This window comes from Phallusia mammillata, chromosome 2 (genome assembly GCF_965637545.1).
Source record: "Phallusia mammillata chromosome 2, kaPhaMamm4.hap1.1, whole genome shotgun sequence".
Lineage (NCBI taxonomy): Eukaryota > Metazoa > Chordata > Ascidiacea > Phlebobranchia > Ascidiidae > Phallusia > Phallusia mammillata.
This window is the reverse complement of record NC_137253.1, coordinates 17,583,211-17,597,107: the sequence shown is the minus strand read 5'-3', so window position 1 is coordinate 17,597,107 and position 13,897 is coordinate 17,583,211. Positions and strand designations below refer to the sequence as shown.

At 36.2% G+C, this 13,897-nt stretch overlaps 1 protein-coding gene across 1 annotated transcript in view; it reads right to left on the bottom strand.

The window, feature by feature from the left end:
- Positions 1-1,692: 1,692 nt before the first annotated feature.
- The window catches only part of LOC145213089 (polycystin-1-like), a 72,958-nt gene continuing 60,753 nt past the window's right edge, over positions 1,693-13,897 (bottom strand). The window contains exons 15-20 of the mRNA XM_080081328.1: positions 10,806-10,893; positions 10,430-10,542; positions 9,458-9,611; positions 4,259-4,380; positions 3,571-3,708; positions 1,693-1,818 (exon numbers count right to left, since the gene is read on the bottom strand). Coding sequence (XP_079937454.1) covers positions 1,693-1,818; positions 3,571-3,708; positions 4,259-4,380; positions 9,458-9,611; positions 10,430-10,542; positions 10,806-10,893 — 741 coding nt within the window. The remainder of the gene's footprint in view (positions 1,819-3,570; positions 3,709-4,258; positions 4,381-9,457; positions 9,612-10,429; positions 10,543-10,805; positions 10,894-13,897) is intronic.

Sequence of the window (13,897 nt, the reverse complement as noted above, 5' to 3'; positions counted from 1 at the left end):
CATTTCAAGAGATAACCATGAGAAAGTCGGGTGTTGTAAGGTAAAACACAGTGATCAGCACTGGGCTTAAATAATAATACTATGAAACCACAATAATTCAATCAATAGTACTACAAAATTTGAGCCCAATCCGCCAATGTTTAAAGGTTTGACCACTAGAGGTGTTTTGAGCAACAACCATTAATGCTTCTGACTACATAGGGCTGTTAACAACCCCCTAACTGCCATGCCACAAAAACGTCCAACAAGCAACCCACAAACACAAGTAACACACAACTAATTGCCCTTGTAACACTATTGGGCCACAGAAATCTTTCGTTTGTGGTGCCCAATAACATACAAATACGTTTTACACTTTGGGGGCTAGTGGGGTGAATGTTGGGGCTACAGGGTTGAACACAACAATCAACACCTATAAATGGCCTCTTCTTCAAGCTATCCAAATTTCAGCCCTTTCCGACACTGTTTAAAACCTCACCCATTTTAAGGGGTTAACAGGGTAAATACTGGGGTTATCAACACAAACAAAGTGGGAAGCACATCTACATAACTATCTTTACAATATGTGTAAGTTTCATCCGAATCCATTAAACATTTGATGGCAAAACGAGTCGGACAAACTTTGCGGGGTAAAAAAACATTTTAGGGGGCTAGCGGGGTAAGTACTGGGGTTATCAACACAAACAAAGTGGGATGCACATCTACATAACTATATCTACCATCTGTGCAAATTTCACCCAAATCCATCATACATTTGATGGAAAAAAGAGTCGGACAAACTATGGGTGAAAAAAAAAACATTTTAGGGGGCTAGCGGGATAAATAGTGGGGTTATCATCACAAACCAAGTGGGATGCACATCTACATAACTATATCTACCAGCTGTGCAAATTTCACCCAAATCCATTAAACATTTGATGGAAAAACGAGTCGGACAAACTTTGGGGGAAAAAAACCATTTTAGGGGGCTAGCGGGGTAAATAGTGGGGTTATCAACACAAACAAAGTGGGATGCACATCTACATAACTATACCTACCATCTGTGTAAGTTTCATCGAAATCCATCAAACATTTCATGGAAAAACGAGTCGGACAAACTTTGGGGAGAAAAAAAAAAGAAGAAAAAAACAACAAACAATTTGAGTAAAATCAATATGTGTCCCCTTCAGGGAAGGGGACCCATAATTACTGAGCCAATTGCACTTAAATTTTTAACAGCCAACAAGAAGCACTGTATCCACAGCTGTTTAAAATTTCAGCAGGTTAAGTCTTGTATTTCTGACCTCATTTACATGTGAACAAACAAACAAATATTTGGGGGTAAAGGGGTAAAAAAGGATATATACAACTTTAAGTTACAAAATACTTTAAAATACGCTGCAATGTACCAATCAAAAAAGTATGAAACTCCAGAATCATCTACTTTAGCAAGTATAGCCGTTTTAAAAATTTCACGTTTTTGGGGGCTGTGGATGAACAGAGAGATCCAACGGGGTCAAAATTCACATGGACCACCTTTAGACCAATATCTATAATGTGTGTAAATTTAAACAAGTTTGAACCATTCTTTCTTGACCAAAACGTGGGAACAAATCTGTGTTAGACGGAAAAAAAGAAAAAAAAAAGAAAAAAAAATTTAGACAAAATCAATAGGTGTCCCCTTCACGGAAGGGGACCCATAATAAAGTAAGTTTACCTGCTGAGGGAACTGTTTTCACAAACAAGTGGTAAATCAGATAGTTGGTTGATCAAAGGAAAAGAAAATCCAATTCCGATGACATCATCTTTTTTCACGGAGGTGAATGTTTCCATTACAGTCTAAAAAAAATCTTTCAATGCATCTTTGTTTTATCAGGATTTCTGAATCAGATCCTTTTTAAATTTCACCCATGGTTAGAACTATAGGAAGGGTTAAGTTAGCAACAATTTTGCATAGTAAAATAACAACTAGAAGGGTGGCTTAGCACATATTGCCCTTGCACATACACTATACCCTATTTTAAAAGATTAATATACTTCCTTTACATATTTTACACTGGGTCCCATATCTTTCACTGTCTTTTATAACCTTGGTTGTTTCTGCGAGCAAAAACTCATGGGTCCCCACACATGCAAAGTTGTAGATAATGCATTTCAATAGATAACAATGAGTAAGTTTGGTATTGTTAAGACAAATATGCTATATGGAGTACAAACCATTTAAATTAAAAAACTCATTTAAATTAAAAAACTCAAACTTAAAAGTAGGAAACCACTATGACTCAATCAATAGTACCGCAAAATATCAGTCCAATCAGCCAACATTTAAAATTTCAACCACTAGAGGTGTTTTGAGCAACAACCGTTAATGTTTCTGACATCAAAGGGCCGTTAACAACCCCCGAACTGCCATGGCATAAAAACTTCCACCAAGCAACCCACCAAGTCACAAACGAGTAACATACAACTGGTTGCCCTTGTAAGACTATTGTGCCACAGAAATCTTTTGTTAGTGGTGCCCAGTAACATACAAATACGTTTTACACTTTGGGGGCTTGTGGGGTAAATGTTAGGGCTACGGGGTTGAACAGAACAATCGACACCTATAAATGGCATACTCTATAAGCTATCCAAATTTCAGCCAATTCTGACACTGTATGAAAACTCACCCCTTTTAGGGGGGTAGCCGGGTAAACATTAGGGTTATCCGGACAAACAAAGTGGGATGCACATCTACATAACTATATCTACCATCTGTATAAGTTTCAGCCAAATCCATCAAACATTTGATGGCAAAACGAGTCAGACAAACTTTGGGGAAAAATACCCATTTAGGGGGTTAGCGGGGTAAATACTGGGGTTATCAACAAAAACAAAGTGGGATACTCATCTACATCTGCCATCTGCGTAAATTTCAGCCAAATCCATCACACATTTGATGAAAAAACGAGTCGGACAAACTTCGGAAAAAAAAATTTTTTTTAGGGGGCTAGCAGGGTAAATTCTGGGGTTATCAACAAAAACAAAGTGGGATGCACATCTACATCTACCATCTGTGTAAATTTCAGCTAAATCCATCAAACATTTGATGGAAAAACGAGTCGGACAAACTTTGGGGGAAAACACATTTTAGGTGACTAGCGGGGTAAATACTGGGGTTATCAACAAAAACAAAGTGGGATGCACATCTACATAACTACACCTACCATCTGTGTAAATTTCATCCAAATCCATCAAACATTTGATGGAAAAACGAGTCGGACAAACTTTGTGAAGAAAAAAAATGAAATAAAAAAAAATAAAAAAAAAGAAATAAAAAAAAACAATTTGAGTAAAATCAAAAATACAAGAAACAACACAAAAATCAAGCAACTCAATCAAACAGACATGTGCTAATGTGGTGGTATACCTAGTTTAGGTTCTTGGAGTTAGTTACCTTTTGGATAAGATGAGTCGAATATTTCTATTTCTAACAATGTATTTAAACAGGCCTGAATAAAAAGATCTAACTGTTGTCTGTTTTTTTCTTTTTTGTTTGGTATTTATACTCGTTTATAAAACCAAAAGGCAAACATCCAAATAAATTTGTACCTGATAAAGATTTGTTCCAGATTTGTTTGTTGCAATTCCCTGTTCAAATACCTTTTCATACACAGGAATGGTACCAATGTGTCTAGCAGGAATATCTTGTTTATATTCTTCATACCAATTACATGGGGCATCTAAAGCCTACATCAAAGTAAATTACAAGTATGTTACCCTTTAATTAGAAGCTTTTTTTATTTTACATGGGAGTTGATATACAGTTTTCTATGAAGCACATTATATATATTTATTTCCTTACAGGTACACAATTTACGGTTTCTAGTAAGGATCAAACAAGCCAATATTATTGTGTAGAAACTGATGTTTTGACAACAACATTGTTATTTCAAATTCATTATTGCCTTACACTTTTTTAGATCCTCACTTATCTTGGTATCTTATATTGAAGACAGAATCAGTTTATTGCAATCAAGTTAATCATTAAAGCACTTTATCAGGATGTTTTTTAAAATCCAATGTTTTCACTTATTGTTTTTTACTCTTTCTTCTCCTTGTAAACAATAAACATTTTAGCGATTATCGCACCTCAAGGTTTCATCATAACATCTACTTTCAAGACAACCCTGACTATTGAAGAAAAAAAGAGACTACACAAATTAATTTTCTCAAAAACACATACGTTGGCTGTATATACTAAAATTATGTTATAAGTAGATAAATCAACAATGCTTGCCCTGCAATAGTTTGATGATTGATTAAAATAACAGAATTGCAAATTGGGTGATGAGCATTTCCTGCTGTTGACATTCATGCAAGTTTCCATGCTACATGATGCATAGGGTTGATCATTGCACCCTGTAAAAAATTAAAGTTTTAGGGAAGTGGTTCTGTAATAAAGGTGGAACAAAGAATTTTTGAACAATGCCCTTTATCACAAGTTGCATAAAAATGCAATTGTTTGGGCACAATCCTAAAGTTTTTTGTCTTGACTGTGACCAACTGACTTTGCATCATTGTAAAGTGTAAAAGTGTCTGCATTTTGCTAAAGGATATGGAAAAATCAAGCATTAATTGTTAAAAAGTATTGATTTGCTAAAACATATTTAGCTTTCTAGGCTGTGGGCAAAGAGACCACAGTAAAAACTAGAAGGGTGGCTTAGCACATTTTGTTGTTGCATTTACACTATAACCTATTTTATAACATTAATATATTTCCTATGCTTATTTTGTATTGGGTCCCATATTAGCCATCGTCTTTTATAACCTTTGTCGTTTCTGCAGGCAAAAACTCATGGGTCCCCACAGATGCAAAGTTGAAATTAATGCAATTCAAGAGATAACCATGAGAAAGCCGGGTGTTGTAAACAAAACAGAGTAATCGGCACTGGGCTTAAATAATAATACTATGTAGAATACAAACTATAAAATTAGATTCACCCCAGATATTGTTTGAAGTATGTCCTATTTAACGTTTCAAAAAACTGACCTATTTTAGGGGCTAGTAGGGCAACTAATTGGGTTCGACACACAAATTAAAAAATATATAAAAACCACAATGACCCAATCAATAGTACTGCCAAATTTCAGCCCAATCCACCAATGTTTAAAATTTCGACTACTAGAGGTGTTTTGAGCAACAACCGTTACTGTTTCTGACGTCATAGGGCTGTTAACAAGCCCCTAACTGCCATGGCGCAAAAACGACCACCAAGCAACCCACCAACGAGCAACATACAACTGGTTGCCCTTGTAACACTATTGCGCCAAAGAAATCTTTCCTTTGTGGTGCCCAGTAACATACAAATATGTTTTACACTTTAGGGGCTTGTGGGGTAAATGTTAGGACTACAGGGTTGAACACAACAATCGACACCTATAAATGGCATACTATACAAGAAATCCAAATTTCAGCCAATTCTGACACTGTTTAAAAACTCACCCATTTTAAGGGGCTAGCGGGTAAATACTGGGGTTATCAACAAAAACAAAGTGGGATGCACATCTACATGAATATATCTACCATCTGTGTAAATTTCAGCCAAATCCATCAAACATTTGATGGAAAAACGAGTCGGACAAACTTTGGGTAAAAACACCCATTTTAGGGGGCGAGCGGGGTAAATACTGGGGTTATCAACAAAAACAAAGTGGGATGCACATCTATATAACTATATCTACCATCTGTGTAAATTTTAGCCAAATCCATCAAACATTTGATGGAAAAACGAGTCGTACAAACTTCTGGGGAAAAATACCCATTTTAGGGGGCTAGCGGGGTAAATACTGGGGTTATCAACAAAAACAAAGTGGGATGCACATCTACATAACTATATCTACCATCTGTGTAAATTTCACCAAAATCCATCAAACATTTGATGGAAAAACGAGTCGGACAAACTTTGGGAAGAAAAAAAAAGGCAGAAAAACAAAGAAAAAAAACAAAAACAATTTGAGTAAAATCAATATGTGTCCCCTTCATGGAAGGGGACCCATAATAACTTACCCATTTTAGGGGGCTAGAGGGTGAATAGTTGGTCTACAGGGTTGAACACAACAATTGACACCTACAAATGACAAATTCCACAATCTGTCCGAATTTCAGTTAATTCTGCATTTGTTCAAAAAAATGCACCCATTTTAGGGGGTTAGTGGGGTAACTGATGGGGTTTAACACCCAAAAGTATAAAATATGAAACCACAATGATGCAATCAACATTAATGTAATGTTTCAGGGAAGGGGACCCATAATGACCCATTTTAGGGGGCTAGCAAGGTAAATACTGGGGTTATCAACAAAAACAAAGTGGGATGCTCATCTACATACCTATATCTATCACCTGTGTAAATTCCATCCAAATCCATCAAACATTTGATGGAAAAATGAGTCGGACAAACTCTAGGCAGAAAATAACCCATTTTAGGGGGCTAGCGGGGTAAATACTGGGGTTATCAACAAAACAAAGTGGGATGCACATCTACATACCTATATCTACCACCTGTGTAAATTTCATCCAAATCCATCAAACATTTGATGGAAAAATGAGTCGGACAAAGTTTAGGCAGAAAATAACCCATTTTAGGGGGCTAGCGGGGTAAATACTGGGGTTATCAACAAAAACAAAGTGGGATGCACATCTACATACCTATATCTACCACCTGTGTAAATTTCATCCAAATCCATCAAACATTTGATGGAAAAATGAGTCGGACAAAGTTTAGGCAGAACATAACCCATTTTAGGGGGCTAGCGGGGTAAATACTGGGGTTATCAACAAAAACAAAGTGGGGTGCACATCTACATACCTATATCTACCATCTGTGTAAATTTCATCCAAATCCATCAAACATTTCATGGAAAAATGAGTCGGACAAAGTTTAGGCAAAACATAACCCATTTTAGGGGTCTAGCGGGGTAAATACTGGGGTTATCAACAAAAACAAAGTGGGATGCACATCTACATACCTATATCTACCAACTGTGTAAATTTCATCCAAATCCATCAAACATTTGATGGAAAAACGGGTCGGACAAACTTTGGGAAGAAAAAAAAAACAAAGAAAAAAACAAATTAGAGTAAAATCAATATATTCCCTACACTTATTTTATATTGGGTTCCATATTACACACTGTCTTTTACAAGATTAGTTTTTTCTGCAGGCAGAAACTCATGGGTCACCACACATGCAAAGTTGTAAATAGTGCATTTTAAGAAATAACCATGTGAAAGTTTGGTATTGTAAGGTCAAACACAGTGATTGGTACTGAGCATAAATAAACATGCTATGTGGAGTACAAACTATCTAAATTTCATTCCATTCGGACATTTTTAAAGGTTTTTCTATTGTATGTTCCATCTGAAAAATGGAGGGGTAAATAGTGAAAAAATAGGCTAAAACAACAATCAGCTGATATTACTGGCAAATTGCACAAGACATTGTTTAAAAAATTCCCCCTTTTTAGGGGGCTAGCGGGTAAATGTTGGGGCTACAGGTTGAAAAACAACAATCAACACCTAACAATGGCACAATGAACAAACTGTCCAAATTTCATCCCATTCGAACACTTCTTAAACAATTCACCCTTTTTAGTGGGCTAGTGGGGTAACTAATTGGCCTCTACTCCTAAGCTAAACAAATATCAAACCACAATAACCCAATCAACAGTCCTGTAAATTTTTGTCCAAACTCGGCCAATGTTTAAAAATTTGACCACTGGAGGGGCTTTTAAGCAACAACCGTTGATGCCTCTGACGTCATAAGGCTGTTAACACCCCTCCAACTGTCAACTGCAAAAACATCCACCAAACAACCCACAAACATCAGTAACATATGTCTGGTTGCCTTTATAACATCACACAAAACTACTGTTTGTGGTGCGCAACAACAACATTCTACATTTTGGGGGCTAGCATGGTAAATACTGGGGTTGTCATGACAAACGAAGCAGATGACACATCTACATAACATAACTATATCTACCATCTGTGAAAGTTTCATCCAAATCCATCAAACATTTCATGGCAAAAGAGGGTGGAGAAACTTCAGGGAGGAAAGAAAAAAACAAAAAACAAACAAACAAATCGAGTAAAATCAAGATGTGTCCCCTTCAGGGAAGGGGATCCATAACTACCGTATATACTCGCCTATAGGTCGCGCCACCGTATAGGTCGCACTATTAGTTTTGTGTTAAAAAATTGTAATTTAGAGTTGACTCGCACATAAGTCGCACTGAAAGGCTAGGGATTTAAAAGGCCCTTAGCCTAGCTGTTTTGCATAAATAACTGGCGCAATTGGTTGTTTTTTAGCATTGAACTGCATTGCATTGAAACCGCAAAACTATGTTTTCTCAACAAAGCGGGAAAATCCAACGCACGTGGAGCTGACGCATGTGCATGTGTGCTCATGAAACTGTCTCGCATTGGTATGTGCGTGACGAGCGCATGCACGAGCGCATGCACCCGTATTCGATAGCACATTTCCACTACAATTCGCGTCTATAACGCGCACCCTTAATTTTTTATTGAAAATTAGTATATAATTTTGCGCGTTATACTCGAATAAATACGTTATATCCGCCCAATAAGCCGACCGGAAAATACGGTACTGGCAATTGCCGAAAACTTTTAATTTTGTTCCGACTTGGTGGCACTTTCCACTTATGTCGAGCAGATAGGTCGCACCTATATTTTTTTTTAAATATAAGGAAAAAAGTTGCGACCTATTTGCGAGTATATACGGTATATCTACCATCTGTGAAAGTTTCAAACAAATCCATCAAACATTTCCATAAGAAAGTGGACAAACTGCAGAGAAGAAAAAAAAGAAACAAATTCGAGTAAAATCAGGATGTGTACCCTTCAGAGAAGAGGACCCATAAAAATTGATAAACCCAACCAGAAGTTACAAAATTATTCAACATACTTATAATGTACCAACCAACAAAATAAGACTTCTTAATTCTTTAGGCTTGTGGTCAATTAGCTGAGTCATCCGTAAACTTTGGGCGGTTCAACTTTGGGGTATCTAACTAACAGGTGTATAAATTTAAATAAGTTTGAAGCACTCGTTTTTGTGTTAGAGAAAAACAGACAAAAACAATATCAGTCCCCTTCCCACAAGGGGACCAATAATTTAAACCTCCATATTTGTAGTTTTTCAACTTTTTTGGATTTTTTTAATTGCTATGAGCTCCTATAAAGTGGATGTTGTATATACAAAAGGTTTACCTGACCACAGGTCTTGTCACCACACAAAACAACATAGACCATTTACACAGATTTACTGCCCTTATGCAATTGTTTGCATTGTAGGTTTGTAAAACAAAAGACAAAGTATCAGATTTTGTGACTGTTTCAGATTCTTTCGTAGACTGCTTGTAACAATAGGAAATACATTCCTACATAAAACTTGTAAACAACATGCAAATAATTACCTGGCAAATTCAACGATTCTTCTTCCGAGCAAACAGGTCTATAAATTTGTAACCTTAAAGGGTTGTGGTTTTCCCTTGCAACAATCTCCCAGGATACAACTTCACTGTCAGCAGGAACCCAGATGCCAGGAAATAGGATAGTAAATTTCAAATTCTAAAAAAATGGCTTACAAATTTAAAATTACCTGTACAATCTTGTGGCCAAATGAGATAATAAGGTAAAAAATACTACTTTTTCTTCGGCTTTTTGTTTCTTGTTTTCAAAAATGTATGTTGATAAATGATGAATTTATGGATGTTGTTACACAAACAAACCACAAGGCTAAGTATAATGTCAAGCCTAAATTAAAAACAAACACTCATTTTGCAATTGCCAAAAATTTCAATAAATTAGGGGCTGCATCTTGATTAATAAACAAACAATACACTGAGGGTTAAATGGGTAAAAAATTATTGCATCCACCTAAAAGTTACAAACTGTTTTAAAATACTTCACAATGCACCAACCAACAAAGAATGAAACTGCGATTTAAAACCGATTATTTCGGGGTTAAAGGGGTGAAATATGGGTGAATCAAATTAAAAGTTACAAAATTCTTTACAATACCTTACATTGCACTGACCAACAAAGCATGAAACACCTAGATTATGTACCCTAGTCAGTACAGCTGTTTCAAAAAAAATGTTTTGGGAAATGTGTTGAACGCCTCGATTATTCAGGGTGAAACGTCAGGAGGATCAAGTTTTGATTAATAACTAACATATTTCCTCTTTCTTGACCAAATGCACATAACATTTCAGTGTTAGCCAGAACAAAGAAAAAAATAAGGACAAAAACAATAGGTCATGGAAGGGGACCCATAATAAGGCAATTCAACAAAATAGTCAGGCAAACCATATGTCTGGAGTTTTAATGAACAATTTTGCCATGGCAAAACGGTTGTTAAACTGAACATATGTCACAACACTTACCCCACGTTCATTTTCTGTCATATTTTGAAGGACAGCAGTATTAACAAGATTATGAGAATTGTGGTGAAAAATTGCAGTTCCAGATAAATAGTTGTTTGGATCATCAATTCTCTCTAAAATAATATAATAAGTAGCAATAAGGTAGCTTATTAAGTATCAAGGTTGACAAAGAGTATGTGTTTACTTACATTTAAAAATGCATCATCTTGAGACATTTACATACATTTGGGTTCTTACAAACATTCACACAGGGTTACAAGCACTTTTTTATTGCAATGATAAATGGCATCCACATGTTTGCCACTTGGCACATCACATGCTATTTGTTTGTGATTACATACAAAAACACAGGGACGAAAAAAATTAGTATAATTACCAGCAATGTAATATTGACATATAAAACCAAACTTGTGTGTACACATTTGTGGTATCCAATATCCACTTGCATTAACCGACATACATTCCTGAAACACAAAGTAGAATTGTGCTGCATCATAAAGTACTTTTTATTAAAAGGGAGCAGTTAGTATTTTTGTATTTGATAACAAATCAATGTGTTTTTGTTAATCACACGCAAATTAAGAAAAAATATAATTTATAGGTTTGTGTGGTGGGATGTTTGAAAAGTGTGGAGTATTATGTCTAAATTTGTATGTGTGGTTTTTTAGGTGATATTGGATTGTTTGCTGATTTTTCTCTTGACAAAATGTGTTGTTGTTTATAACTAAGACTGTTAACATGCTGCAGCAACCAAAAAAGCCCTTTATTTGTCCAATAAGACACATTACCCTATGGCACCTGTCATAAAATATGTTTAAAAAATAAAATATTATTTCCATTAGATTTTTTTGCCTTACTCACTATGGTTGTTTTGCATTCAAATTTATTCCTGATTACTATTTTTCTGTTGTTCTGGTCCTGTTCCTTAAAACTGACACACATGTGAAGCTCTTAACAGAATGATTTCAGTCATTTGCAGGAATATCACTGTTAGAAACCTTTTTAAATGCACTAATAACTTAAAGCATAAGGAAAGTCACAGATACACATGATCAGCACCAGACGGGGTTACGAAGAAGCAAATTGACCTTACTGATGTCAAAAACACAACTGACAGCAGTGAAGAACTGCAGGTCTTACCAGTCTGCAGAAATAGGTTCCAACCACTCAATAATTGCAAACATAATAATAGAACGTCCAAAAAAGTGAAAACACAAAGTGAAAACCTCCAAAGCGTTACAACAATGATAAACTAAGCTGTGGGAATACTCGAGAAAAGGTTGAGGCTGTAGTTGGTAGGAGGTTCGCAACTCTTCTAAATGATGATTATAATTTGCACCCAAAAGAATTCTACAATAAATTTAAAAACATAGTACACAAAAACTGCAGAACAAGAAATAATACCACTGGCAATCATAGATCTCTGTGAGAAACGCAGAACTGCAAAAAGAAACATGTTAAACAATCCAAAGAACACTGATCACACGGAAAACTAGAAGGGTGGCTTAGCACACTTTGCCATTGCACATACACTACAACCTTTTATGAAGCGTTAAAATATTCCCTATACTTATTTTATGTTGGGTCCCATATTAGCTACTATATTTTACAATCTTAGTTGTTTCTGCATGCAGAAACTCATGGGTCCACACATATGCAAAGTTGTAAATAATGCATTTCAAGAGATAACCAGGAGAAAGTTTGGTGTTGTGAGTTAAAACACAGTGATCAGGACTGGGTTTAAAGAATCATGGAATATAAAGTGCACACTATACAAATCAGATTAAATTCGGGCAATGTTTAAACTTTTTTCCAATTTGGTATTATTTTTTAAAACAAAGAAAAGGCAAATAGTGGAACTATATGGTAAAACACAACAATCAACATCTATAAAAGGCAAATTCTACAACTATCCAAATTTCAGCCAATTCTGACGGTGTTTAAAAAATTTACCCATTTTAGGGGCCTGGTGGGGTAACTGATGGGGTTCTACCGCCAACCTAATAAAATATGAAATCACAATGATCCAATCTTGAGTCCTGTACAATTTTGTCCCAATTGGCCAATGTTTAAATTTAACCACTAGAGGTGTTTTGGCTACTGACGTCATAAGGCTATTAACACCCGAACACTTAATTGAAAGGTTTATAGGCAAATCGGAATTCGGTTTCAGACCAGGCAAAGGAACTACGATGCAATTTTCATAACAAGACAGATAATTGAGAAGGCAAGGGAACACCAAGTTCCATTGCACCTCAACTTCATCGACGTCAAATCCTCCTTCGATACAATATGGAGGGAGGCACTCTGGAAGATGCTAGGCCAAATCACAATTCCCTTACAATACATCAGGATTATAAAAACACCATATGACGACACAAGATGTGCAGTCAATGCAGAAGGACAACTTTTTCAGTTTCAGTTAACGTGGGGGTGAGACAAGGTTGCATAATGTCACCGAGCCTATTCAATATATTCCTATGTAATGAAGGAAAGGACAACAAAAGCCTGAACAAAGAGTTTAAACTGAAAGAGAAGACATTAATTGACACAAGATACGCAGATGACACTACACTAATATCAACTCACAATAAACGAATGCGTAGTCCCAAAAGTGAAAGAGCTCAAGTTTCTCGACAGTTTGATCCCTAACTGTGCTTCTGACATCCAAAACAGAATATCCATGGAGTCACAAGTGTTCGGTCATCTAAGGAGTACCATCTGGACCTCTAGAGACATGACCAGATGCCCTAAAACTTAGGTTATATAAGGCTTTAATCCTTCCTATAACCACACACGGTTCTGAGTCATGGGCAGGAGATAGGAGCTCTGCTGGTGTTTGAAATGAAATTCCTCAGAAAAATCTTGAGAGTGACATGGAAAGACAGACTCAGCAACGAGAACATACGAAACACGCTGGGCATGACCGAAACCATAAAATGTGGTGTCGCAAGGAGAGTTCGATGGTTCAGGCACGTTGCCAAAAGCAGTGAACTCATAAATGCCAGCTATAAGCAAGAGCAAGAAAGGTAGAAGAAGAGGACGTCCTCCAAAGAGATGGACAGATGCCATCAGGCAACAGTGCGGAGTTCCTCTTTTGCACTAGAGAGGTATACGATCCAAAGAAAGAACCTTGTGTCCATTAAAGCAAGTGGAAGTCCTGAGCGATTGATTGATTAATAAAATAAAACTTCTTTAAAATCAACCACATATACAGTCCTGCCTAAACCTTTTCATAAATTGGTTAATAAGTTGTGATACCCCACATTTCTATCCTGCAAATGACTCAAACTAGGGCTAACCTTACAGGGCATTCAAAAAAAGTTGCATACTGCACAAACAAATAACAAACCACTGCATATTGAACTGCTAGTAAAAACCTTAAAAGTCAGGAGAGCAATATCAGGTCACATTTGTTCTTATCTAATAATTGTTGCTGTTAATGCAAAGAAGTTGACCATTCAAAAT